The sequence below is a fragment of the Elephas maximus genome, chromosome 23, assembly GCF_024166365.1.
Source record: "Elephas maximus indicus isolate mEleMax1 chromosome 23, mEleMax1 primary haplotype, whole genome shotgun sequence".
NCBI classification, from domain to species: Eukaryota; Metazoa; Chordata; class Mammalia; order Proboscidea; family Elephantidae; genus Elephas; species Elephas maximus.
Window position 1 is genome coordinate 18,660,198 of NC_064841.1, and position 26,776 is coordinate 18,686,973.

Here is a 26,776-nt window from a genome sequence, read left to right on the forward strand (position 1 = left end):
GGGCCGTTGAATCTATTTCGACTCATAGCGACCCCACGTGACGGAGTAGAACCGCCCCATAGGCCTGTAATCTTAATGGGAGCAGATCGCTAGGCCTTTCTCCCAAGGAGCTGCTGGGTGGGTTCGAACTGACAAACTTTCAGTAAACAGCCAAGTGCTTCACCCTTGCACCACATGCTCCTTAAATGTCTATTAGGTTGAGCATTACGCATTTAGTTCTCTAAACTACTGAGCCTTAGCCAACTATAACAAGTTTAAATGCTTACCTTATTAATTTTCAGCCTTTACCCTTTTCTAAGACATGGACTTAAATTTTTAAATTTTCCATAAGAACTGCTTAAGCTGCTTCTCACCAGTTTTGACATTTAGAATTTTTATTATCATTGAGTTCAAAACATTGTTTTCATTTGATTCATCTGTCCCATGGGTTATTTAGAAGTGTTTTAATTTCCAAACATGGAAATTTTCTTCATGTCAGTGATTTACAGTCTGACTGAATTGTGACCAGAGAACATACTCTGTATGTATGATTTCAACACTTCGAAGTTTGTTGAAACTTGCTTGGGCAAGTTTTATATATATTTTGTATATACTTCAAAAAGTATGCATATTCTGCAGAAGTTGAGTGCAGTGTTCTATCTATTTCCATTAGGTCAAGGTTGTTAATCATATTGTTGAAATCTATATTCTATTTTTTATTTGCTTATTCTATTAATTTCAAGAGAAGTTTGTTAAAATCTCACACTATTATTGTGGGTTTGTCTGTTTCTTCTTTTTTTTTTTTATTGTACTTTAGGTGAAGGTTTACAGAGCAAATTAGTTTCTCATTAAACAATTAATAGACATATTGTTTTGTGACACTGGTTGGCAACCCCACAACATGTCAACACTCTCCCCTTCTCAACCTTGGGTTCCCTGTTACCAGCTTTCCTGTCCCTTTCTGCCTTCTCATCCTTGCCCCTGGGTTGGTGTGCCCATTTAGTCTTGTTTGTTTCATGGGCCTGTCTAATCGACGGCACTGGGTTTCTCGGTTAGTCTTTGGCTGAAGGGTGAACCTCAGGAGTGACTTCATTACTGAGCTAAAAGGGTGTCTGGGGGCCATACTCTCGGGATTTCTCCAGTCTCTGTCAGATCAGTAAGTCTGGTCTTTTTAATTGTGAGTTAGAATTTTGTAGTACCTTTTTCTCCAGCTGTCCCGGACCCTCTATTGTGATCCCCGTCAGAGCAGTTGGTGGTGGTAGCTGGGCGCCATCTAGTTGTGCTGGACTCAGTCTGGTGGAGGCTGTTGTATTTGTGGTCCATTTGTCCTTTGCACTAATCTTTCCCTTGTGTCTCTGGTTCTCTTTATTCTCTCTTGCTCCAAATGGAGTGGGAACAGTAGAGTATCTTAGATGGCTGCTTACAAGCTTCTAAGGCCACAGATGCTACTCACTAAAGTAGGATGTAGAACATTTTCTTTATAAACTATATTAAGCAATTGAGCTAGGTGTCCCCCGAGAACATGGTCCCCAGCCCTCAGCCCAGTAATTCAGTCCCTCAGGGAGTCTGGATGTGTCTATGCAGCTTCCATGACTGTGCCTTGGTCAAGTTGTATGAACTCCTCTTGTGTTTCTTGAGCCAATTTTATTAGGTATATAAAAATTTTAAATCATTATATCTTCAATAAAACAACCATTTCATTATGATGAGGTAAACTTCTCTAATCCTAGTGTTGTTAGGTGCCTTCCAGTTGGCTCTGACTCATAGCCACCCTATGTACAACAGAATGAAACACTGCCTGGTCCTGTGCCATCCTCACAGTTGTTATGCTCGAGTCCATTGTTTCAGCCACTGTGTCAGTCCACCTTGTCAAGGGTCTTTCTCTTTTTTGCTGACCCTCTACTTTACCAAGCATAATGTCCTTCTACAGGGACGGGTCCCTCCTGATAACATGTCCAAGGTATGTGAGATGAAATCTCACCATCCTTGCTTCTAAGGAACTTTCTGGCTGTGCTTTTTCCAAGACAGACTTTTTCGTTCCTCTGTCAGTCCATGGTATATTCAATATTCTTCACCAACACAATTCAAAGGCATTAATTCTTCCTCGGTCTTCTTTATTCATTCTCTGGCTTTTGCATGCATTATGAGGTGACTGAAAATACCACGGCTTGAGTCAGACGTACCTTAGTCTTTCTGTTGGATCACCTTTCTAATAGGCATAAATATGGATCTCTTCCAAATTTCTTGGCTTAGGTGAGCGAGTGCTTCCAGGTCTGCATCCATTTGTTGAAACATCTCAATTAGTATTCTGTCAAATCTTAGTAAGTTATGCTAAACAAACTTAAAATCTGTTTTGCCTGTAATACAGCCAGACCTCTTTTCTTTTGGGTAATATTTGCACGTCAATATCCCTTTTCATTCGTTTACTTTCAACCTTAGCTTCTTATGTTTTAGCTGTGTACCTCACAAATAGCCATAGTGTTTGTTGTCGTTTATATTTTAATTCATCTGACAATCTTTATCTTTTAACTGGAACATTTGATCTATTTCCACTTAATGTTTTACTGATATATTTGGATCTAAAACTATTATTTCATGCTGTTTGCCTCTCCTTTCTGGCCTTGTTTTATATTGATTTCTTAAAAATAATTATTTCATGTCTTCCTCTTCTACATTATGGAAGTTATACAGGCTATTTCTGTTCATTTATTGGTTATTCTAGAATATTACAATATGCATACTTAATTTACCAAAATTTAACTAAAATCTTCATCCTTCTAGATAATATAAGGTTCATGGACTACTTTAAGGCTGACCAAATTACTTCGATTATGTCTATCTAGTCCGCTTTTAACTTACCCGTTGAGTTCTTGATTTCAGCCACTATATTCATTTTTACTGTCAATTTTTAAAGTTTATTCCTGATAGTTTCTTGTTGCATGCTCATTTTTGTAATTATATTCTGTGTATGACAGTTCCAACACCTTCAGTCCTTGAGGTATACGTCAATCTGTTGGTTTCCATGTTTCTGCCATCATAGTGGTTGGCCTTACATGGTTGATAATCTTCATCAGATAATGCGACAGGAGTTCTGTAGACCTCGCTTGGGGAAGTCTTCCTTCAAAGATTTGATTCTGCTTCTACTGGACCCAGGGAGCCCTGGAGTACACCAACCTGCTCTCACACGCCTTCTCTTCAGCCCCAGATCCCGGATACACAATTCCTCCCGGCCACCTAATCCCCAGCCCTCCTACCTACCCTGTCCACCCCAAATTAATTTCTAGTTGTTTCGATTTGGATACGGGGTGGGGAGGGAAAGGAAAAACCCCCGAAGAGCCTTTCTACTTTTTTGGAGCAATGCTTCAAAAAGTACGCTGTATCGGAGATTTAGTTCCAGTGGAGTAGACAAGCTGCTCAGAGCTCCTACTTATATGCCAGATTCTCATTTTTAAAACCTCAATTTTATTTTTTATTATTTTTTAAAATAATTTTTATTGAGCTTTAAGTGAATGTTTACAAATCAAGTCAGTCTGTCACATATAAGCTTATATACACCTCACTCCATACTCCAACTCTCCCCATGAGTCAGCCCTTCCAGTCTCTCCTTTCGTGACAATTTTGCCAGTTTCTAACCCTCTCTACCCTCCTAGCTCCCCTCCAGACAGGAGATGCCAACACAGTCTCAAGTGTCTACCTCATACAAGTAGCTCACTCTTCATCAGCTTCTCTCTCCTACCCATTGTCCAGTCCCTTCCATGTCTGATGAGTTGTCTTTGGGAATGGTTCCCGTCCTGGGCCAACAGAAGGTTTGGGTACCATGACCGCCGGGATTCCTCTAGTCTCAGTCAGACCATTAAGTGTGGTCTTTTTATGAGAATTTGGGGTCTGCATCCCACTGATCTCCTTCTCCCTCAGGGGTTCTCTGTTATGCTCCCTGTCAGGGCAGTCATCAGTTGTGGCCGGGCACCATCTAGTTCTTCTGGTCTCAGGATAATGTAAGTCTTTGGTTCACGTGGCCCTTTCTGGCTCTTGGGCTCATAGTTATCGTGTGACCTTGGTGTTCTTCATTCTCCTTTGACCCAGGTGGGTTGAGACCAATTGATGCATCTTAGAAGGCTGCTTGTTAGCAGTTAAGACCCCAGACGCCACATTTCAAAGTGGGATGCAGAATGTTTTCATAATAGAATTATTTTGCCATCAATTTTATTTTTGAAACATGTTAAGCATGCTTCTTTTATGAACTGTACTTTGATAATTCCAGTAATCTGAAGTCTTTATGCGTTTTATTCTGTAGCTTTCACTCGTATTTCCAAGAATGTTTTTTATTTTGCATTAGTGGATCTTAGGAACATGTTTAAAGTGGACAAATCTTGAATGTACAGCTAATGAGTTTTCATGTTATGTACACACCTGCCTAACCACTACCCAGATCAACAAATGGAACATATCACTCCAGAAGGTTCTACAATGCCCTTTGTTAGTCAAATCTCCTTCCCCCAGGCCCCCGTACCAGGTAACCACTATTTTGACTTCTATCACTAGACTTATTTTGCCTGTTCTTGACCTTCGTATAAATGGAATGGCAAAGCATACATAATTTTGTGCCTGGCTTTCATTTAATATGCTTTTGATACTCATCCATGTTACTGCATGTATTCATGGTGTTTTTTTGTTGTTCTCTTCTACTGTATGAATATACTACAATTTATCTTCTCTTGATGATAAGCTTTATATAAGAAAGCTGCTATAAGCTTTTGTGGGTAAGTTTATTTCTCTTGGAAAATATCCCTGAATAAAAAATTCAGGTTGTAGAGTGGATGTAGTTTTAACCTTACCAACTGCAGTTTTCCACAGCAGTTTACTACTTTACACTCCCAAGAGCAACGTATGAAGAGTGTGAGTTGTTTTTACATCCCTGGTATTGTTAGTTTACTGGTCGTTCTACTGGGTATATGGCGGTATCTCATTTTGGTTATTTGTATTACTAATCATGATAAGCATCTCTTCATGTGTTTCATTCTTTTTGTGAAGTGCCTGTTCAAGTCTTTGCCTATTTTCTAGTTCAGTACATATCGTCAGACACCTGTATTGTTGAGTATTTTCAATGTTGTATTTGCGTCATCATTGAACAATATTTTACTGATAGTGCTTTTTGTGAACTCTACCCCTAAGTTGTAAAGATATTCTCATGTTTCCTTCGGGTTTATAATTTAAAATTTTACCTATCATCCACCTTTTGTGTATGGTGAGATCAAAGTCAAGGTTAATTTTTAACCATATTGAAGTCCAGTTGCTCTAATACTGTATTTGTTGGGGATGAAGACGGGGGGGACAAAAAATTTAAACCAAAAATCAGTATACAACCTAGAAAGGTACAGATCTGACCATTAAGGTTATTTACATAGCGAGGCCACTTATCCATACAACGGAGACCAATCATACCGCAGAATCTTGGATTTATACAATGAAGATTTATTATATCAGAGACTCCTGAAAGCTAAAATTAAGAAGTTGACAATGAAAGATTCATGGAGGAATTACGAGGTGCTTTAAATTTTTTTTTTTTTTGGAAGCAGGCTGGGGAACAGAAAAAAAATTTTTTTTTTTTTTTAATTTTGTTTTAGGTGAAAGTTTACAGAGCAAATTAGTTTTTCATTCAAAAATTTTATACACAAACTGTTTAAAACAGGGATCTTGTACTAAATTTTCTCAGGTTGGATATGATGATCTCCTTTGACTGAGACTTGGTTTAGGATTCTGGGTCTACCACTAGTTTCATAATCTCAAGAAAGTTACTGTTACAGTCAATTCCCAAGAGAAAGGACTCAAAGAAAACGGGTAGTTCCTCCTGACTTGGACTACTAGAACACTTTCATCTTTGGTTCAGTAAGGAATGCCTCTCTCTGTATCAGCCTATCCAATTTTTATTCTTGTTCCAGAGTCTGGTTAAAATGCTAACTTTTCCATGTAAACTTTCTGTAAAACACACTTCCCCCCAAAAACAGGTCATCTTCAGGAATCACAGTGGTTCAAAGGTAGTATAATTGAAAATAGCTCACATAAGACATACTCAACCTAGTATTTAAGTCTAACTTTCCGTGATGTCACTATCCCTTGGGAAAAAAATTCAGTGGCCCTGCAGTAGTCTCTGGACGTAATCTAAGCTCCACAGGTCAGATCTAGGACTGTTCATGTAGTCCAAACCTACATGCTCAGTTCCGTTTCTCATTACTTTCCAATATGTTCCATTCTGAGCCAACTCCCAGACTTCACTCATGCTATTCCACCTCTATGAAATACATGAAAAGTTTTTTATCTTTCTGGGTAAAAGCTTTCAACCTAAGGTCAAAGCATGACTCAACCCCATCTCCATTAAGCTACTCCACAAAATATTTCCTGGGTTACAATGATCTTTCCTTTCAATGAGGAGGTGTTTCTCTTAATCCTCCCTGTGCCATCCTGAAAATAACCTAGTACAGTAAAACAAAAATAACAGGGCTTAATATTCAGGACACTCAAGTCAAAAAGCCCAGCTTTGGCTATTAGTCCTCTAAATGTCATTTGTCTATTCATTCAGTCTAGAGGTTATTGGGAAAATCACATAAAAAATGTTGTAAACAGAATTCTATGAATTTAAATTATTGCATTGATTCCGTGTATATTATTAAGGTGGCCGGCTGGTCTCTGCAGTATAAAAAAACTGCACTGAAAAATAAAATTGAAAAAGAAATCATTTAACTACATCTTGCTTGCCTCAATTTCATCACTTGTATAGATGTCACACTTGAACCTTAAGAAATCTCATATCCCTTCCTTCAGCACATCTCTTTATATTCAGTAATGAATAAACATACTCACGCTTAAACTTGGGACACTCTTGAACTCACCCATACCAACCTCAACCATTATTTTGCTAGACTCTTCACTCTATCCACAACTGCAGTGTTCAGTGGAAAGAATACAGTTAGTAGACTAAACGATTTCAGCTTTATGTTAACTTTGAGAACTGGAACTTGACAAATCTGCCCTGGTCTCCTTACCTCTCAGACTGGGTAACGTTTCATGTTAGTTACAATTGAGGAAAACTTAAAATAGACAAAGCATAAAGTGGGTAGACCTTTTGATTAGATTTGACCTTTGATTCCTAGACCTACCACTAGGTCTAGGAGACACAAGCACCCCTTCCCTACCTAAAAAAAAAAAAAAAAAAAGGTTTACCATATGAATGGACCAATAAGCATCACAATGCTCTTTTGTTCTACACACAACCCTAAGAAAGTGTGATTATATTCTTACCATGCCAAATCATGAAAATACATTACGGAAAAAAAATCACCACTATTTTCATAAGCATGTTTTAATTTTAACAGTTCAAACAAAAGTTGGCTAGTTAACATAAATACAGAGTAAATGCACATAATTTACAGCCATGTACATAAATGCAAAAATAGCAGACCTCATATGAATGACCAAAAGATATCAACTCTTATGAAGTGGACTATTTAGCGATGAGTGACAGGTCATAATTTAATGGTTCACATATGCAGGGGTACACATTCAAAACCTAACACAAAAACTGAGTGAAACTAGAACTTTCAGTTTCTACAAAGATTCACATAAAAGTCAGTGTATATGAGAAATATAAGGGCATGATGGAGAAGAGCTATGAGTGGGCAGAAAGGATGCTGTATGACTTTTGTATATTAAAACTCCTTCCAATTTAAATCATTCAGAATTATCTATATTCTTAGGAATGTTAAAGTCATGATCAATAACTGGAGGAGGAAAAGGCTGAGCTATTTTATTTATTAGCCCAAAAGGGGTCCCGACAGTACTAACAGTCTGGGCATAAGAGCATGTAAACAACCTAGTACTGGACATGAACGATGCTGAAAGAACAAAGGATGGATGAATTTCTAGCATTCAAACCCTTCGAATCCAAATCAACACTGTTACTTACTAAAACTAATCTACAAATGCTGAGATATTTATACTCCAGTAAGAGTAAACAGTCATCACTGTTAACAACCCACGCTCTGCTGGTCCTAATGTGCATTAGGTTCTGTTCAGAGATGAAGGGCGGGGTAAGGTGATTTAATGATATTCTGCTGTGGTTTTGAAGTTACAAATCAATTACCTGTGCGCCCCATCTAGTAAGGTTAGTTCCACAATCTCACATACACAGTGAAAATTAAGACAAAGCTTTGGTGATAGTTTTTCCATGGATTCAAAAGCACTATATGGTACCTCACAACCACAGGGTTGATAATTCTCACATTTGGATTCTGAAACTCAGGAAGTCATTTCTACAAGCTAACAGGTAGCAGAGTCCTATCTGTTACAGGTCTATTAGAGTCTTACAGGATGTCCTTTCAGTATCTACTGCTTTCACCTGAATAAGTTCAATTTTCTGAGAGGATTTTATAATAGAAGTATGTACCAATCTGAAGAATGCTGACTGCCTTTATACCAAAAATTTTAAAAAGGCATTTAATAGAAAAGAGATGAAAATAAAAAAGTTTAAAAAAGGCCGATGCTTTCAGTATGTGTTTTTCTTTTTTAAACATTTGAATCAGTAATTAAAAAAAAATTTCAAAGAAATATTCTGGAGACAAACTTTATATACAAATTTTATGTATAGTTTTCTTTTTTAATTATCTCTTTCATAAAGTAAACTTCTACAGATTGTGCTTTTGGGAAAAAAACAATGAAAATAAACTTCACTGCTCCTTTCCAGTTGCTGCACAAAGAAACAAAACCCCAGACACTAAGCTCTCCTTTCCTTCCATTATTACATAATACTCTTAAATGCTGAATGTAATGCACTAAAGGGCAACAGAAGTTTTACTTGCTAAATACAAACAGGATTAGAGTACATATCCATCCTTGAAGGACACTTGTTATGAATCTGCTACAACAAAATAATAAGATGTTCCTTAGCTGCTGGTTTTCATATCATTCGTAACCAATTGTGGGGACTGAGGTCATTAAGATTGGGGAGAGTCTCTGTCCTACACTCAACATGCCGATAAATCTTCACAAGGCAAATGGCACTGTATTAGGCAGTAAACGTGGTACCTGAAAAGGCAGACTCTATAGATAGAGACTTTCTCTACAGATTCAAGCCAGAAAACCCTATTTTTGTTTTTTTGGTATGTGCTTCACAATAAATGTCAAAGCTAAAATTCACCATAAAAGGTATTAATAATCCCAAAGGTAAGAGAAATGAATTTGCCTTTGGTCTCGGTCAGGTACACTGGAATTTTTTTTTTTTTTAATTCCAATCAAAGTACCTCAAAATCATCCAGTTATTGTTACTATGAGGATTTTAAGAAGGTGGGAGAATTCAAGAGGGCACTGTATTTCATTGGTGACAGCAGAGAAAGCTTGCAATGACATACTGTAATTTCCAATAACACTGGGGGTCACTAAAATATACACAGGATGCTTAAAACATTTATATTAAAAATCTCCAAAACAACATATCTAAAACCCAGAAAAATGCTATGAACACTGTTTCTGCCTAATATGTGACCAATTTTTTTTTTTTTTTTTAAATCTTAACATGGAATTCTCTCCCATTCTCTCACCACCAAAAAAGGCCACAAAGTGCATACACAGGAAGTCAGATAAAGCCACTGCACAAAATGTCCAGTTCATGAATACTGAAATGAGTACCACACTGGAGTTTAACTGTACAAGTCTTATACACCAGTCCAGCAACATTCATGGGCAGAAGTCTCCTCACAGAACTACAGTGAACGCGTTCAGGAAGGGCCATACACGTAACAGATCTGAAGTATGAAAAGCTACAGTTGAGCTCAATAGCAAAATTTAAAAGCTATATCCTTTTAGCACACTTAATCAATCTGAATTAACTCGACTCTTTCCATGATATACCATTCAGGAAATTAGGAGAGGATAAATTTGTTAAAAGCAGTTTGTTCATTTATAAAACCATGTGCCAATTAAAACCACTACCTGCTGAAGCAGACAGCAGAGGGCCTCTCTTTTCTGTGTTTACACTGCCCGAGGTATTAATATAATGTCACCTTAAAAAATCGTGAGGGCCAAGTTAAAAATTACCATTTTCTCTATGAAACAAATGTAATCTATCCATATCTTCTGGAAGTAAGTCAAAGGTTCCAATCTTAATGTGAAAGCAAGCAGACAAGAAGTTCAGAAATGGTAGTTTTTTTTCCCCTTTAGGTAAATATATCTATGATGAATAGGTGATAATTCAGGTTCAAAATTAATAAATCACTGAATAAAGATGGTTGAATTATAGCTGTCTTCATTCATGTACCATGAAGTCTGAGAAAGTACAAAAGGGCATGCTCAGGTCACTGAAATGGTCAAGAATCAACATTTTCCTGGTTTATTTTGTCCCAAACTAGTATCATTTGATATGTTAAAGAACAATTATGCTAAACATCAAGCACCTGTTAGAAAGTGCAAATCAAAATATTTTAATGCTAAAAATATACAAGCTATTTAGACAGTATTGTATTGGTTGTCAAAAACAGCAGCTACTAACACGAAGTAATTAACTTTAAAATATTGTGCCAGGTTCTCTCAGAGAAGTATGAAAATAATACTGAGGACCTCACTATTATTGTTGTTATTTTGCAATTTTACAGGAATTTAGCAGAAGCCAGAAGTCGGAAATTTACGACTGTCAATACTATCTTCGGACAGTTATGATACAGCATATAATTAGGGATGGCTTTGTTTAGAAGACTGGAAAAACACATGGAATACAGAACACTATACTCTGACTGCCATAAATCAACAAAACTTAACTGAGTCAGGGGGACATGGCAGAGAAAATGGCAATTTTGAGAAAGGAGTGCTTTTAAAGGCGTTTCCTTGGAAGCAGCTGAGGTTTTTTTTCACATTTCCAAAAAGACCAAGTAATGTGGTATCATCACTTTACCTCCTAGAACCAAACTTCCACTTAGGCATAGTTACATGTTCCCGAACTATTTTTCTTCTGTCCACCATGCTGGCTTAGATAGTCCATGGTCCACTGTAATCTTTTGGTCTTCCCTCTTTATAGAATGACAGGCAGCTGTTGCTATCCATTGAGTAGGTAGACCACCAATTCATAGGTGGCCATCATAATAGCTGTGTTTGGAATCTGTCTCACCAGATGAGTTGTTAGACCACGGTAGAGAGACCCATAACCTTCTTCTTGAACAAGCAGAGATAGTGTCTGAAAAAAAGATCTATATTTTGTTCCCTCTTCACGTAGTCTTGTTCTTATAACTTCTGTTTAGGTTAAAAAAAAAAAAAAAAAGTCATTTTATTTAAACAGTAGTAAATACAAACCATATATCATTCTTTAAGTTTAAGATCAGAATAAATGAGTAAGTTTTAAGATGTAGCTTACTGAAACTAGTCACATTATAATAACAGTCCAACTTGGTTAAAAAGAGTTGCCTTCACAAATTGCAGCTGATAGCAAATACTCATTTCCAAGCTGTTTCATTTTTCCTGACATAACTTTTATCACCGAGCTTTTAGCTTCACAAGGGTGAATGTAAATGCCAAGCAGCATCACAAAAGTGAAGCACTTTAAACAAAATGAAAACAAATTTCAGACAAAAAACCAAAGCCTACACTTAAAATTCAGTGCGTTACAAATTCTTAAGTGATTTCCTTCTTTAGCTATTAATAGGCTAATATAAAATTTAAAGATCAAAATAAGAGATTATTCATACTTATTTGTTGACATGAAGTAATATAAAATCATTTGGTCTTTGGAATTACAGACTTCAACTCGAATTTGGGCTCCACTGCCGAGTAGCTATGTGACCCTTGGGCAAGTTACTTAATTTTAACATCTCAGAAACTTGCCTCAAAGTCACCTAGCTGAGGTAAGTGGCATGGCTGGAATTTGATTAGCTAGCGTCCATGCTCAATCACCAACGTGCTATTTTATAGCACATACTAACCTATTTATGCAGTCTTACGTTAACTTATACAGATTTATTCCCATTATGATGGACGTCCAAGAACAGAATTTGTTCTAGTTGGATTTCAGAAGATTACAATGCTCTAGTAAGTGTGCGGCTGGCTGGGGTAAGGAAACATTTCACACGTACCAGAACACGCTCATACACGCTCAGCTCTTACCGTGTGGATACGCTATACTTGTGGCACAAGTTTTTGAGGTGGCAGCAGCCAACATCATTCCCACAAAATCTGTTGCTTCTCTCACAGACTCTTCATCATCTTCCATCGTTGAAGCAGTTTTATATCCCAGTAGTTTTTGCTTAATATTTTCATAAATAACAAAATGAATAACAGTCTCTGATATGCCAGCATATGAAGCCGACATGCCCCTATAAAATCCTCTCAGTCCATCTGTCCGATACACTTTACGAACACATTCAAAGGCACCCATTCGTTTTTCCCCACGGTTCCTGAAAAGCAAAAAAAAAAAATCTTACTAACATAAATAAAATACAGACTTTGAAATACAGGTAAATATAGTAGAAATGTGCCACTCTAATAAAGGATAAACCAAAAACCAAACCCAGTGCTATCGAGTCGATTCCAACTCATAGCGACCCCATAGGACAGAGTAGAACTGCCCCACAGAGTTTTCAAGGAGCGCCTGGTGGATTTGAACTGCCAACCCTTTGGTTAGCAGCCACAGCACTTAACCACACGCCACCAGGGTTTCCCTAATAAAGGATGGCTCTCTCTAAATGATGAAGTGAAATTATAATTTTAAAACATTTAGTATTTTGGATTTCCTATTCTTATGTCCCAAATTTGTCATATAAACAGTTTATTTTACTGAATGCAAAATACACTACACTGAATTCTCAGTTTCTTGTCCTCACTGGAGTTTGTGCTGTGGGGATCAGGTAATCACTCCTTTAGGAAATAGCTCCTGACTGCAGCTGAAGATAAAAACAAAATAAACAACCCCCTCATAGTACATTAAATCCACTTCTAAATAAGCTGAATTTCCTTTGCACTTCATAACATCTAAGAAGAGTGAGTGAGACACCAATGACGGCGATGTTTCCTACAGCAAAGGCTAAGATTAATCTGATTTCTGTACACCTAAGGAACTCTATCAACCCTTCCCAATTAACCCCCCAAAGTGACTAGGTGAATTTATGTCAAATTTCCTACGACTCCTTGAAGGTAATGACAGTATGTTTCATTTTAGTGTCCCTGGTGAACAGTGAATAACAATCTCTGTAGTTATTTGTTGAGTTTTGTGTACCAGAAAATTTCTTCAGTTAGTGCTACCTAAAGGTATAGAATCTGCTCTTAGAGGTTTGTAACTTTATGAGCTCATAAAAACACTACCTTATGCTATGATTACCCCAACAGAATCCTATCTTAAGAAACAGGTTTAACGCTACCAGCAAGAAAACAGAAAATTTATCTATTTATGAATTACAACTAACTTGACTTCTAAAATAAAACCACAACTAAAACACCCCACCTGATCACCTACTGATCCTTCCAGTTGTATTACCTAATGATTATCTCAAAAGAAAGCTGTAAGAGCTAGAAGTCTCAAAAGGTGGCTTTTGAGAAAGAATTTCTGGTGGCAGACTAATTACAGCTGGTTGCTTACACAGATCATTCAACCAAACAGGCAATGACTCAATATGCGAAGATAATCATTAGTTAAATTAGCATCCTTCAATCACTGCTTCACTTACACTTATTACCTCACCCCGTCCCCCGCCGCCCAGCCTAGAAAATTGTCCTGGCCTGTGTTACAACAATAAGTTAAACAAAACTAGTCTTAAAGCCATGCTCTTCCTGGATTCTGTACGAACCAACACTGTGACACGGTGAAGCACACCACTGATACTTCGGAACAGTGTAATGCAGACTGGCCACTCCTGTTTTTTACCCTTTGGAATAAGTCTTATCAAGAGTTCCTGGATGGTGCCAACAGTTAATGTGCTTGGCTGCTAACAGACAGGTTGGAGGTTCAAGTCTACCCAAAAGCACCTCAGAAGAAAGACCTGGTAATCTACTTTGTAAAGCCAGCCACTGAACCCCCCGTGGAACCTGAGAAACGTCATCAACGTCACTGAGCTGCACACACAGCAACTGCTGAGATGGGGTATCTGCTGCTATGTGTGCTGTCGCCACCATGTACAGAGAACCACACGCAGCACAGTCCCACGCCGACACACGCGGGGCTGTCACGAGTCGGAGTCAACTTGGCAGCAACAGGTGCTGAGTCTTGCCTGTCATCCCTCTTCAGATATGGGACTTTTGGAAATAAACTGATTTTTGCTGTGCCATATATATTTTATTAAAATGACTACTCCAGATGCAACAAGAACTAGACATTTCAAGTCTCAAAACAGCACACGGTTCAACAGGATAGAATGTGAAAAACAAATATTTAAGTGGGTATAACATTGTTAATGATTTGTCGGATCAGTTTTTATAGGCTTCAGGATATAACACTACTTCCCAAACCCCAAAATACAAAAACACTGCAGTTTGTTGTGTATATTATTTGCTTAAATAGAAGATTAGGTTACTACTCCATCCTAGACTGAAAGTCTGAATGTTTCAAAACCATCAACATTATTATTACTACTGTATGCTGACAGCATCACATCCCCACTTAAAGGTATTCCCTTTACCCCACCCTCTACAGGCCAACAGGAGCTGAGATGACACGACCCTCAGTTGCACTGCTGCTGGGTCGGCCTTCTCTCAGTTCCCAGAACACATCGAAGGCCCTATATTTCAGGGCCTCTGAGGTTTGCACTGGCTGTCGCCTCTGCTTAAAATGGGCCAGAAAGCCATTCCTTGACTACTCCATGTGAAAGCTGGCCCCCACTGTTCACTACTTTATCTCTAGACCTCGAAGTTCCTGGCATATAGCACAGTATGCACTCAATATAGATTTGCTGAATGAATGAATCTTGCTACCTGTAAAGTGGTCAGAGGTAACGGAAGAAGAAATCTACCAATTAATTGAGAGCGAGATACCAGCCAGAACTCTTTGTTATATAAGGTTACTGAATTTGAGCAATGATCCTCAAAGACCCGGTCTAGGCTAGCTGACCATGTGGCTTATCTAGCTGCTGGGAAGACAGTGATAAGCACCCACATAGCAGAAGTATTATTTCTTGGGTTAGGTTAATGTACTTTTTTTAGTTCAAAAATTACAGCACATAAAAAATTTTAACCTGGAAAGTCTCAGATTGCCAATTATTATATCATTTTTGCTTCTGATGGAAGTCCCAAATTTAAAAAATAAATTAAATTAAAAAATCTCAGTAGAGCAAAAGGTAAAAACATGGTTAAATATCTGGCACTGAAATCTCAATGATTACAAAAAATATACAGAAAAAATGAGTTGAAATCAACTTTAACTAATTTGATTTTAATGAATTAACATACCTTGCATCGAGCTGTAACCGAGTCTTTACAAGCCAAATTGGGTTGGTCGCTGTGATCGCACTAAAACCTAAACAAACACGTTTAACAAGAACTCTGGTAAAAATGAAGAACACACTAATGCAAGATTTTTTTTTAATTGTATAAATCTAGATTAAAGACAAAATACATATTTAAACTATTAGCTGATATATGCCTTACATTTTTACTTAACAGATCCATAAAACCATAAACATTTGTGCTTTATTTCCAATCTATGTAAATAAAATTCTCAAATTCTGACTTCAACTAAAAGACTCTTTTAAGAGCAAAATCTGATTATGAACAAAGTCCTCTCCCAAATCATACAGAATACCTTCTGGCCACCCTCTTCCCTCTAAGATGAATTCAGAACCCATTTCTACAGACAGAAGTACAGAAATTTATGTATTCTAGGGCTAAACAGCATGCAAACTCTACAAAAGCTATTTGGGGTCTGATGAAGATCACAAATCACTATATTTAAAATTGTTTCTATATAAATGTGTCACCATGTCAATATTTTGATCTTAAATTGGTTGTGTAACAAGGGATTTGTCGTTTGGCCCCGTGAATACTTATATAAATGTACACTTACTCTGTTAAAATAATGGTATCACAAAGATAGGGCTTCTGTGAGGGCTATGAGAATGGATGTATTTTTCATATACTTAGACGTATAGAAAAATTCAAAAGTTGAAAAAAAAGTTACAAAATACAACTTCCCTCTCATTTTTATAGACACTGAGGAGAGAAACGTATAGTAGAACGTAGCTCTAGTTTAAAATTCAAGTACTATATATTAACTATTAAAACAGAAAGGTGGTTAACTTAAAATCGCTCATTCCAGGTAGTAAATTAAGGCTTCTGGAAGAGTATGCTTCTGGGCTCCTGAGTATTATTACTGCTTGTCATCCGCACGTGATGGAAGAATAGCACACAAAATGCAATCTTGGTGACAGGAACTTAGGAAGATTGCTTCATCTACACAACAGGATTTTAATCAACTGCTTTCAAACACTGAAGATCAGCTACACAAACTGAACAGAACTATTCACATCGAGCTACATTTACTCAGCTGGCCTTTAAATTTAATGAGACCTTGCATGCAGAAATGCCGAAGGATCTTAACTGTTTTAATATTTTCTATCAAATACTTATCAGGTGAGGCACATTATTTTTAAAAAGGTGGAATATAATTAGCACATTTACTATAAGTATTTTCAGGAACAAAAATCTTGTGATGCACTTTGAAATATATATATATTTAATATATTGTGCAAAATCAAGCATAAACTTTTCTGGGCTTTCAAAGTCAGAATGGTCCTATCTACAAGTGCAAAATAATTTCAACAAACTGTCTACATAGTAGAATGTGGTCTCACAACTTCTTTTTCCTTCTGTGTTAAATAATGAGCTAACTCACATTTTACTTTCTTATCCACTGTTTTCACACTGTGTAGAAATAGCCAGGTGTTACCCAGTGGGATGCTCCAACTTAATCTATTTAGCAAGCAAGCTAAATGTACTTAATAAAAAGAAGTTTGGTTTAATAACTCCTTTAACAATTTTGTAAAGACTACTCTAAAACCCTCACTGCCGTTGAGTCGATTCCGACTCACAGAGACCTTACAGGACAGAGCCCCATAGCCCCATAGGGTTTCCAAGGAGCTTCCGGTGAACTTAACTGCCAACCTTTTGGTTAGCAGCATTAGCTCTTAACCACTACGCCACCAGGGCTCCCTTGTAAAGATTAGATAGTTTGTATTTCTCTTCAGTGCTTTTAACACTACATAGGTAAGTATAACACCCAGAATGGGGCTAACAATTTTGGAAGTATCAGCTGGTACTAAAATAATAAAAATTTAAAGTATTGAAGAGGTTGTTAGGAACATCTTTTACTAAAAGGTTCTTTTCATGCAAATAATTCTTGGTAAAAAGAAAAGAAAAACATAAAACTATCAGATCAGTTTAAATATCTTGTTTGAAAAGAATTTTTCTTGCATGGCTTGGCTTAACTGAAAACAAGGTTAAGATTTTTTTTTTCTTCTTCTGAATCTCATTTTTTAAGTGAAAAAGTCAAACTAAAGGTATTCAAATAGTATTTTGAAACAAATATGCATCAGACATCAATATTCTGGTCAAACCCCAATTTAATTTATTATTTTTTTAAATATTGTATTACCTAAATATCTGCAGAGCAAGATTAAGGGTTTATTAATGAAAAGTCACTTAGCAGCACAAACAACACAATGGTCTGCATCACTCCTAATGGTCTTTATTCATCGTTCTGTAGCAATGTTGTCTATTAAATTTTGAAAGTCTAAAACTGGGAATCTTTTTATCAAACTTTTTAAAAAAATGCCTGTCTAGGTACAAATTCTCATTTATTATACTTTATTTGAAAAGGTGAGCCCAAACAGTTACTGCTTAGAAACATCAATTATTTTTAGAATAAAAGTTCTATTTCTAAAAATATAAAACTTAGTACCCAAGTTTCTGTCCATAATACTCTTCAAGTCACAAAATTCTTCAATTAGCCTGAAAAAAACCCCATATATATATACAATTTTAAAATATCACAGTAAATATTTGATGTTACTAGACATAGTTAAAAATACATCTATAGGTTATAATTTTAAACTATTCCCTGTATATATTAATAAAGACAGGAAGCAAACAACAGGTATTTCTCACTTAACTAAAATTCATTTCCAGGCACAAATGAGCCTAAGGAATAGGTAAGGAAGAGAATGTTATCATCTGATCCCTAGGACTGCTGTTATCAACCGGAGTAAGTGTCCAGTGATGCTATAGTCGTTTTGGCTCAGCTCTCCCAATAATGAGCTAGCTCTTAATGAAGATACAAGCCTAACTGCCAGCAAACCATTGGATTAGGTAAAGAACCTAGACATAATCCATAGGTTTTTAACTATTAGTCTTTTATCAGTTAAAACTCTAGTCCTCGGGTTTTATGCTATTATGTTCCCTTAACCAAGCATACTTCAGTAAACTAAGTATACACTACTAGGCTAATTAAATCTAGAAAAATATAATCTATTAATTCAAGAACTGAAACAAGGAAAAAAGAAGCAAAACTTTACCATTAACTTAAAATTATATATGGTAAGGTAATTTGAGGCTGACAAACAGTAAAAATGTCAATGCTAAACTTATATTCCTTCTTCTTTTAAGACAACATACACAAAGATATTAGGAATGCTACCTCCAAAATTTTAAAATTGCCTATTACTTTTTATTTTGACACTTTAATTTTGTGACATTTTGACAACACGCTAATTGATATTAATCTTCTGACCACCAAGTTAAACATTAAAACAGACTCAGAGGTATATGAGGGATCCATTTGTACGTTAAGAAGCATTAATTTATTCCGTAATCAGTTAAAACAAAGTGCCAATATACTGGGTCACACTGTTAGTAGAGTGGCTAATATTTTACTATACAGGTTTTAAAATTCTTAGAACTGCAATTTTCAAAGTTCTGCTTCATTTAAGACTCCATTTAATAATGTGAACCAATTAAAAACCAGATTAACAGAAATTCGGCTTATAGTAAACTTGCTGAAAATGTCTATTTCATTAAGTGAGCGATACCTGCAGTATTGCTAACTTCTTTAAGACCAAGGGCTACCTAACCTCATACAAGAAGTGTATTAAAAGTATTTAAAAACAAAAAACAAAAACTGAATTAAAACTCAACAGCTAAGATCCCATATATTTTTATCCTGCATTTATTTAGAAAGTAATAAGATCAATATTTTTGCAAGAGTGTAGAAAGCCCAGTATTGACAGATACGAGAATGAAAAGCACTGTATTAGATTCTTAAATATGTTATGCTAAGCAAAGAGAACTATGTATTTTTTCTGAAAGCTGTAGGCCGGTATGATACCATTTACAACTGTGTATACTTTAAAATGCTGCTATCAAATTCTTTTGAGGTCAAGCTGGTTATGGCCAAGCTGAAGACCCCAGGCTTTTATTACATGATGACTGGAAAGTACCCCATACTTCTTTCTAGAATGATTTTAAAAAGAGATCAGAATTTAATTTTTATAAAATGCTTGGATAATGCACGCACAAATTCAGGAAATAAAAGTTAATTTCCCGCCTTCTATTAATTCCACAGCTGTTATAAAAACCCAGGGTGTGTTTCTTACACTAGAGGCTGCAAGAGACGCTCAGTTGAGTACTCACGAGGTTTAAGTTAGTCCATATTTCTACAGGAAGTGACCTGCGGATGGGGAGCATGAGATGACACGATCTCACTCTTTTCTCGGGAGAAATGTACAGTAAATGCCTAAAATAGACACAGGCTTTTCTGTATCATAACAACAAGCAGTGACCTCATCAGAAACATGTGTACAAATTGAATCCCATTGGAAGGATTTGAGAAATATTTACTGTGAGATCTAACTTTTTTGAAAATTCTAAGTTTAAAAAAAAAAAAGAAAGAAAAAGGAAAGGAAAATATCAGAATGGGCCACAATTAAAAAAAAAAAAAAAAAAATGCACCGAGTACTGAAAATTCTGCCATCTGCAGCTGTTTCAGAGTCCAAATACTTACCTAAAAGAAGCCCAAATTTGCTTAAAAGAAAAAATGCTAACCTTGTCAAAGGGGACTCTAAGTGCCTTGTTTAGAGGGGATTATGGTATACCATCCCCTATCATTATTACTTACTGTTATCAAAGAGCTAAAAACGTAATTCTCTAATCTTTCAATCAGCCTACTCAGCAAATCTGTTTTTTTTTTTAAAAAAAAACAAAAAGCCCCTAGCAGAATATTCAAGTAACTTCCTTTTGTAATGATTTGTCATTTTACTGTAAAACAAACGATGTTTCTACAGTGGCACCTGTCACCTTTGGCACTACGGACAGTAATAACGCACACCATACTTATGGAATATTTTAGGTTATTTTGTATTTAATTTCTTGCGTTCTACAAAAGAAAAACAGGAAGAATGTTTACATACAAACACACAAAACATCTGTCCAACCATTCATCTGGCTGAATGAACTGCCATGGACAAATTAAATATTGTTTAAAAATATTTTAGATATGCAAGACAAAATTTCTATTCAATGAATAAAAACTTAAATCTCTGATTATAAACTTTATGTCAAATAGAAAATTATATCTTGAAAAATAACAGCATATGGCATAACCAAATAAAACCTAGTAGGTGTATAAAATGTTAACAATTATATTATTGGAATTAAAAAAAAAACTGAGTAACTGAATATATAATGTTAAACAATTAAGAAAAAAATTCAGCAATATATAAAAATAATAAAAATCATTTCCTTTAAATACATATTGTATATAAAAATATACACATGCCTGATAAAAACTTTTGAAAATTGGGAATTACTATCAAGAAAGAATAAACCTAATATTGGTTTTTGAATATACATCTGCGTCTCGATGTATAAGAAAGGATATGGAGGCTCTTTTATTATCTATGCAGTGCAGGAGTTAAGAGAGAGAGTCAGAATAAAAAACTAGTTTGAATTCTGATTCTTCTATTAGCTGTATGGCTTGGTAAAAGTCATCTAAAATTTCCGATGCTCTATTATCTTATGTATAAACTGAAACTGTAATATTTACTCCTTAGTTAACAACAGTCTTGTAGAATTAGATGACTTTTTGGAAATGTACATATTATTGGCATGTAGAATAAACCCACAAAAAATGGTAAAAAAAAAAAAAGGGGGGGGGACATGCCAGTTATTTAGACAAAAACACAGAGGCACAAAACAAAAACCCTCAATAGCTAAGGTATACTTAGTCTGACAGAGGTCATATGTAGGGGGAAAAAGGGAAGTAAAATATAAAAGAAGCCAACATTACTTAATTTCATTAAATATCCTCACAACTTGAACACTTTTTAATGCATGAAAATTTATAGCTTTATTTTAGAGGCTTACACATTCTTGCAGTATTTTTTGAAATGGTACACTAAATGAAAAAAAGACCCACTTTAAATAAACTGCACTTTAATTAAAAAAAAAAAAAAAAAGCCTTTGTATCTATAGTAAACATTTGGATTCATAGATAAAATGCAACATGAAACTGATTTGAGAGGCTATTCGACGCTTTAATACGTATACAATAGTGTGGCAAAATTTTACAAGTGATATTGTTAATGGCCATCTATTTTAGTGCATTTTTGATACTGAAGTGACAAGGTTAGCATTTTTTTTTTTTGAACAGCCAGTTAAAAATTGATTTTTCACATTTGACTACCTCTAAGCACTTTATACCCCCAAATAATTCATATTAGAAGACCTCTAAAAATGGTCATGAAGAAAAACCAGAGAAAACTGGTCTAGATTATTTCAAGAATGACGAGGGCAAAAGGCTGCCTTAATGAGTGTGCATGGGACCACTGAGTTTCAACCACGTAGTTACGTAAAATAACTGTAAAGCTGAACGTTAATGCTCATGAACAGTGCAAGGAAGCTCTCAGAAAAATGGAACTGCAAACAAATGGAAGAAGTATTTTCAAATTACAAAATAAACATACGGTACAATAATCTTTGAACAAGTATATCAGTTTACCAAAATTCAAGGAATTTACATTGAGAAATAGTATCAGTGTATAGATAAAAAATAGAGAAACCATGAACTAGCTTTTGTATACATTTGAGAAAAGAGAGCAAAATGAAAATTCTACTAAAATTCTTTGCAATGTGACACAAAAATCCCAATACATTCTGACGAGATATTCTAATGAAAAAAGACGTTCCAGGAAGGAATTAAGGTATTCGGAACTCTCAATGTATGACTATCCTCAGCTTAAAATAACTGCTCACCTAGTTTCTTGATATTGATTCTTTCAAAACACAAAGCTTAACATTTCTTTGTAATTTTCTGGTGTTAAAAAAATACAAGCACTGGTAATTCAGAAATCTATTCTTAAAGAAACTAACACAGTGGTTAGAGTTTTCACTGGTTACCAACTTCTACCTCAGACCCTTCTCCAATTTGTAGGGGAAAAATTACATCTATTCATACTCAATGTCTGTAAAAAGCATGTCAAAAATAATAATTCTAGTTGTAGCTAGATAATCTCTGTGGTACCAAATTAAAGAACTAATTCTCAAAATCCATATTATGTAGGCCAACCCATTCATTTTATAGATAAGGCAATGAAAGTTCACATAAACTATATAACTGGTCCAAGACATTCTCACTGGTAAATTTCACTACCTTGACCTTCAAGGCTGCCCCTTCCAGCTTTAAATGTCAATGATTCAGTCAACAATTACTAAGTATAAAAAGCTCTGAAAACATTTTCTAAGGTATATGCCAGATGTATATGCTAAGGCCTATCAACCTTTCAGAAATTAGTATTTCAAACTTACACTTAGCTCGTTAAGTATGTGGTTCGAATTGATCCAATTTATTTCTAAACAGAAAATGGTTAACAGTTTAATGCACTCATTATTAAGCATATAACTAACACTCAATTTATTGATCAAAAAGAGACAATTAATTAAATCAGTTATAGTTTGCTTTATAAAGTCATAGCATAATTTGAGAATGGGAAATATGGTTTAATAAAGCAATAAATACCAGAAACCTGGAGAGAAGTTTCTTTTGAGAACCAAAGTTCATGGCTTTGTCTAACATGCATGGCAGCAAATGATTCTAGAACCAAACTGATCAAACCAAGCTCCCAGAGTTTATCTTTAAGGAACTGGAATCACAGAGACTAAAGACTAGTTGTTTTAGTTCTAAATCATATATACTCATTAATTATGCTGGAAGTGTTGCTGGAGACACTCCCACAGCAAGCATGTATATGTAGCCAGTGCCTACATTTCAAGTGCTATCTAATGTGATTTATGTGCAATGTCTCAAGGTGTCACAAATTCAGACTATAAACATATTTTTAAAAAATACACATAGAACAGTAACTCTGAGCTATCAATAATACACCATTTATGAAAATTTCAGCACTTGAGCACAGGACAAAATGAATACTTTCCCAAGAACTGCCGGCACATTTCAGACAGAAGCCAAAACATGCAGCAAAAAAGAAAAGGGTACTAACAGAAACTGAGAAGTGTAAATTACAGCTCTATAACTTATAGTGTAATTATTGTTAGATTTTCAAAACTGTTAAGAGATCACTACGTATTCAGTGGACTACACAAGGCAAAAGAAATACTGTATCACCCGTATCCTATCACTTAAACTCCTTATTTAAAAAAATGCCAATTGACAACAGGTTTTTACACACTTGATCAAATGTATTTTTATACTAATGAATGTAAAAATCATTTTTTACAGACGCTAACCAATGAAAGACACATTAATCATCTTAACTGTTCAATGTAAATTCATAATTCAATATTAACTATCTGTTTCAGAGTTTTTTCTTTTTAATATCATACATTCATACCTGCCATTGCTGCTGAAATCATGTGTACCTGGGTAGAATCAGGATCAAATACACCGTTCAACGTTTCCTTGCAGTTTGAATAAGCAGCAAAGTATATTGCTCTAAAACAAAGGTTTAAATTTTATCAATTAAGCATGTTGATAAACATGTAAGTTGATTCATAATTTTAGAGTGGAGATAAAATATGTCAAACAGTAACAAAGCCTAAAAACATAATCTAAGCCTTGGCTGCATTTTTTCCGTGAAGACCCTGATGTACTTTTTGTATTAATCATTAAAAAAAGAAACACTCAAAGCTCCTAGCATCCTCAAACAGAGCCCTTCTACCAAAATACTGTGACAACTAGTAGCAATTGACTAAAACAAATTTGTAAGAGTCTGATGATTGGAAAACACATAAATTAGCTCATTCTAGGCTAAGGATAAATTACATACATATAACTGAATTCAGTAAACGGGGTACGAGCACTTAAATTTATACACACACACACATTTTGGGGGGAGGGGGTACTGCTAATCCAATTGATCAAAGTAAAAATAACTACTGGCAGGAAAAAACCTCCAGGAGTTCTTATTTTTTAAAAAAATCAACCCTTTATATATTAGAAAGAAGGAGGCGGGGGGGGGGGGCGGGGAAGAAAAAAGAAAGAGAAATGGTTAGATTAATTCTGGAAGTATTATGTTAAACAAGTTTGAGACATGGTATATTCTAATCTATACTACACACCCTGTAGTCCAGAGTACCTTTCCAAAGATAAGGAAACCCTGGTGACCTTAGAGCTACAGCTGCTAACCAAAAGGTCAGCAGTTCGAATCCACCAGGTGCTCCTTGCAAACCCTATGGGGCAGTTCTACTCTGTCCTGTAGGGTCGCTGTAAGTTGCAATCGACTTGACGACAACAGGTTGGGTTTGGTTTACATAGATAAAACACCTCCAACCATGGAAATCAGCACCATCGGGTCAGGTTAAGTTTTGCAACACTTGTAAATATTCAATTAAATTTGTAAATATTTCCCGTCAATTTATTGACTATGACTTGTTACATTCTCACTATCTTCCTCACTGTTTAGCTTTCCCCTGCACTGAATTATCTGCTTGATGTATGAAATATCCTGTATTTCTCAACAAATCTGATCATCTGTTCAATAACGGGCAGAGTAGACAAACAATTATAAATGGGGAAAGTTTCACTGTTGTGCTTTTAAAAGTGTGATGCCAAAGACTGAAGAGGAATAAACGACACATTCCTAGAAATCGATAAGAAAAAAGACAAACATTCTAAAGAGAAAATGGGCAAGGAACACTGTTGCTGTTAGGTGTCATTGAGTTGGTTCTGATTCATGTGATCCCAAGTAAAAGAGAACGAAAACACTGCCTGGTCCTGCACCATCCTCATAATCATTGCTATCTTTGAGCCCATCGTTGCAGCCACTGTGTAAATTCATCTCATTGAGGGTCTTCCTCTTTTTCACTGATCCTCTACTTTACCAAGAATGATGTCCTTCTCCAAGGACAGGTCCTTACTAAAAACATGTTCAAAGTATGTGAGATGAAGTCTCACCATCCTCCCTTACTTCTAAGGAGCATTCTGGTTGTACTTCTTCTGAGAAAGATTTGTTCTTTTGGCAGTCCATGGTATATTCAATTTTCTTCACCAACATCATAATTCAAAAGTATCAATTCTTCTTGGGTCTTCCTTATTTGTTGTCCAGCTTTCACATGCATGCGAGGTGATTGAAAATGCCATGGCTTGGGTCAGGCGCACCTTAGTCCTTAAGGCGACATCTTTCCTTTTTAATGTTTTAAAAGATTTTCCAATACAACGCATCATTTGATTTCTTGACTACTGCTTCCATGGGTGTTGATTATGGATCCAACTAAAATGAAATCCTCGACAACTTTAATACTTTCTCCATTTGTCATGATGTTGCTTACTGGTCCAATTGTGAGGATTTTTTTTTTTTTTTACATTGAGGTGTAACCCACACTGAAGGCTGTGGTCTTTGACCTTCATTAGCAAGTGCTTCAAGTCCTCTTCACTTTCAGCAAGCAAGTTTGTGTCATCTGCACATCTCAGGTTGTCAATGAGTATTCCTCCAACCCTAATGCTGCCTTCTTTTTCATGCAGTCCAGTAATGAATATATATAGGCAATTCACAGGACTGATATCAAATGGGCAATAACTACATAAAAGAGTGCATAACTGCGCCAAAATTAAACAAATGTGTTAAAACAGTTAAAAGTCATTTTAGTTCATTTGCAAACATTAAAAAGATGGCTAATAGCATTGGTAAAGATGTGGCTAAAGAGCAACTAATTCATTACTTGGGAATAAAAATACGTTAAGTTTTCTTGGAAGGCAACTGATCAATCTTCATTAATTTTAAATGTGCATGCATCATTTTGCCACTAGGTAACCATCCCCAAGAAACGTACTTAAGCATTCAAAGCTATCGGTACAATTATGTTAACAGAACCATGGTCTTTCACACCAAAAAATCTGGAAATAATCTAAATGTGTACTAATGCTTATCAATACTTACTACAATTAAAGAAAAAACAAACCCTACATATCTTCAAGAAAAAACTTCAAGACAAATTAGGTGAAATATTTAATGATTCAATTTATGTAAATAACAATGTTTTTATGCACATGTTCTTGTCGTTAGGTGCTGCTGAGTTGTTTCTGACTCATAGCGACCCTATGCACAACAGAAAGACCCTGCCCCACCCTCACATCATTGCTATGCTTGAGCTCACTGTTGTACCCACCATGTGTCAATTTATAGTGTTGAGGATCTTCCTGTCTTTTACTGACCCTCTACTTCACCAAGTATGTCCTTCTCCAAGGACTGCACCCTCCCGATAACATGTCCAATGTATGTGAGACAAAGTCTCGCCATCCTTGCCTCTGAGGAGTGCTCTGGCTGTACTTCTTCCA

The 26,776-nt window shown here is 35.8% G+C and overlaps 1 protein-coding gene across 3 annotated transcripts in view; it reads right to left on the reverse strand.

Annotated features, from left to right (window-relative positions):
- Nucleotides 1-7,333: 7,333 nt before the first annotated feature.
- Nucleotides 7,334-26,776, reverse strand: part of SLC25A36 (solute carrier family 25 member 36) — a 55,320-nt gene continuing 35,877 nt past the window's right edge. The window contains exons 4-7 of one of the 3 annotated variants that reach the window (XM_049867206.1): nt 23,835-23,935; nt 15,388-15,454; nt 12,118-12,407; nt 7,334-11,250 (exon numbers count right to left, since the gene is read on the reverse strand). In XM_049867206.1, coding sequence (XP_049723163.1) covers nt 11,057-11,250; nt 12,118-12,407; nt 15,388-15,454; nt 23,835-23,935 — 652 coding nt within the window. In that variant the 3' untranslated portion in view covers nt 7,334-11,056. Of the gene's footprint in view, nt 11,251-12,117; nt 12,408-15,387; nt 15,455-17,949; nt 19,724-22,791; nt 22,836-23,834; nt 23,936-26,776 lie in introns of those variants that run through there. The other 2 variants (XM_049867207.1, XM_049867208.1) reach the window with 2 other exon arrangements.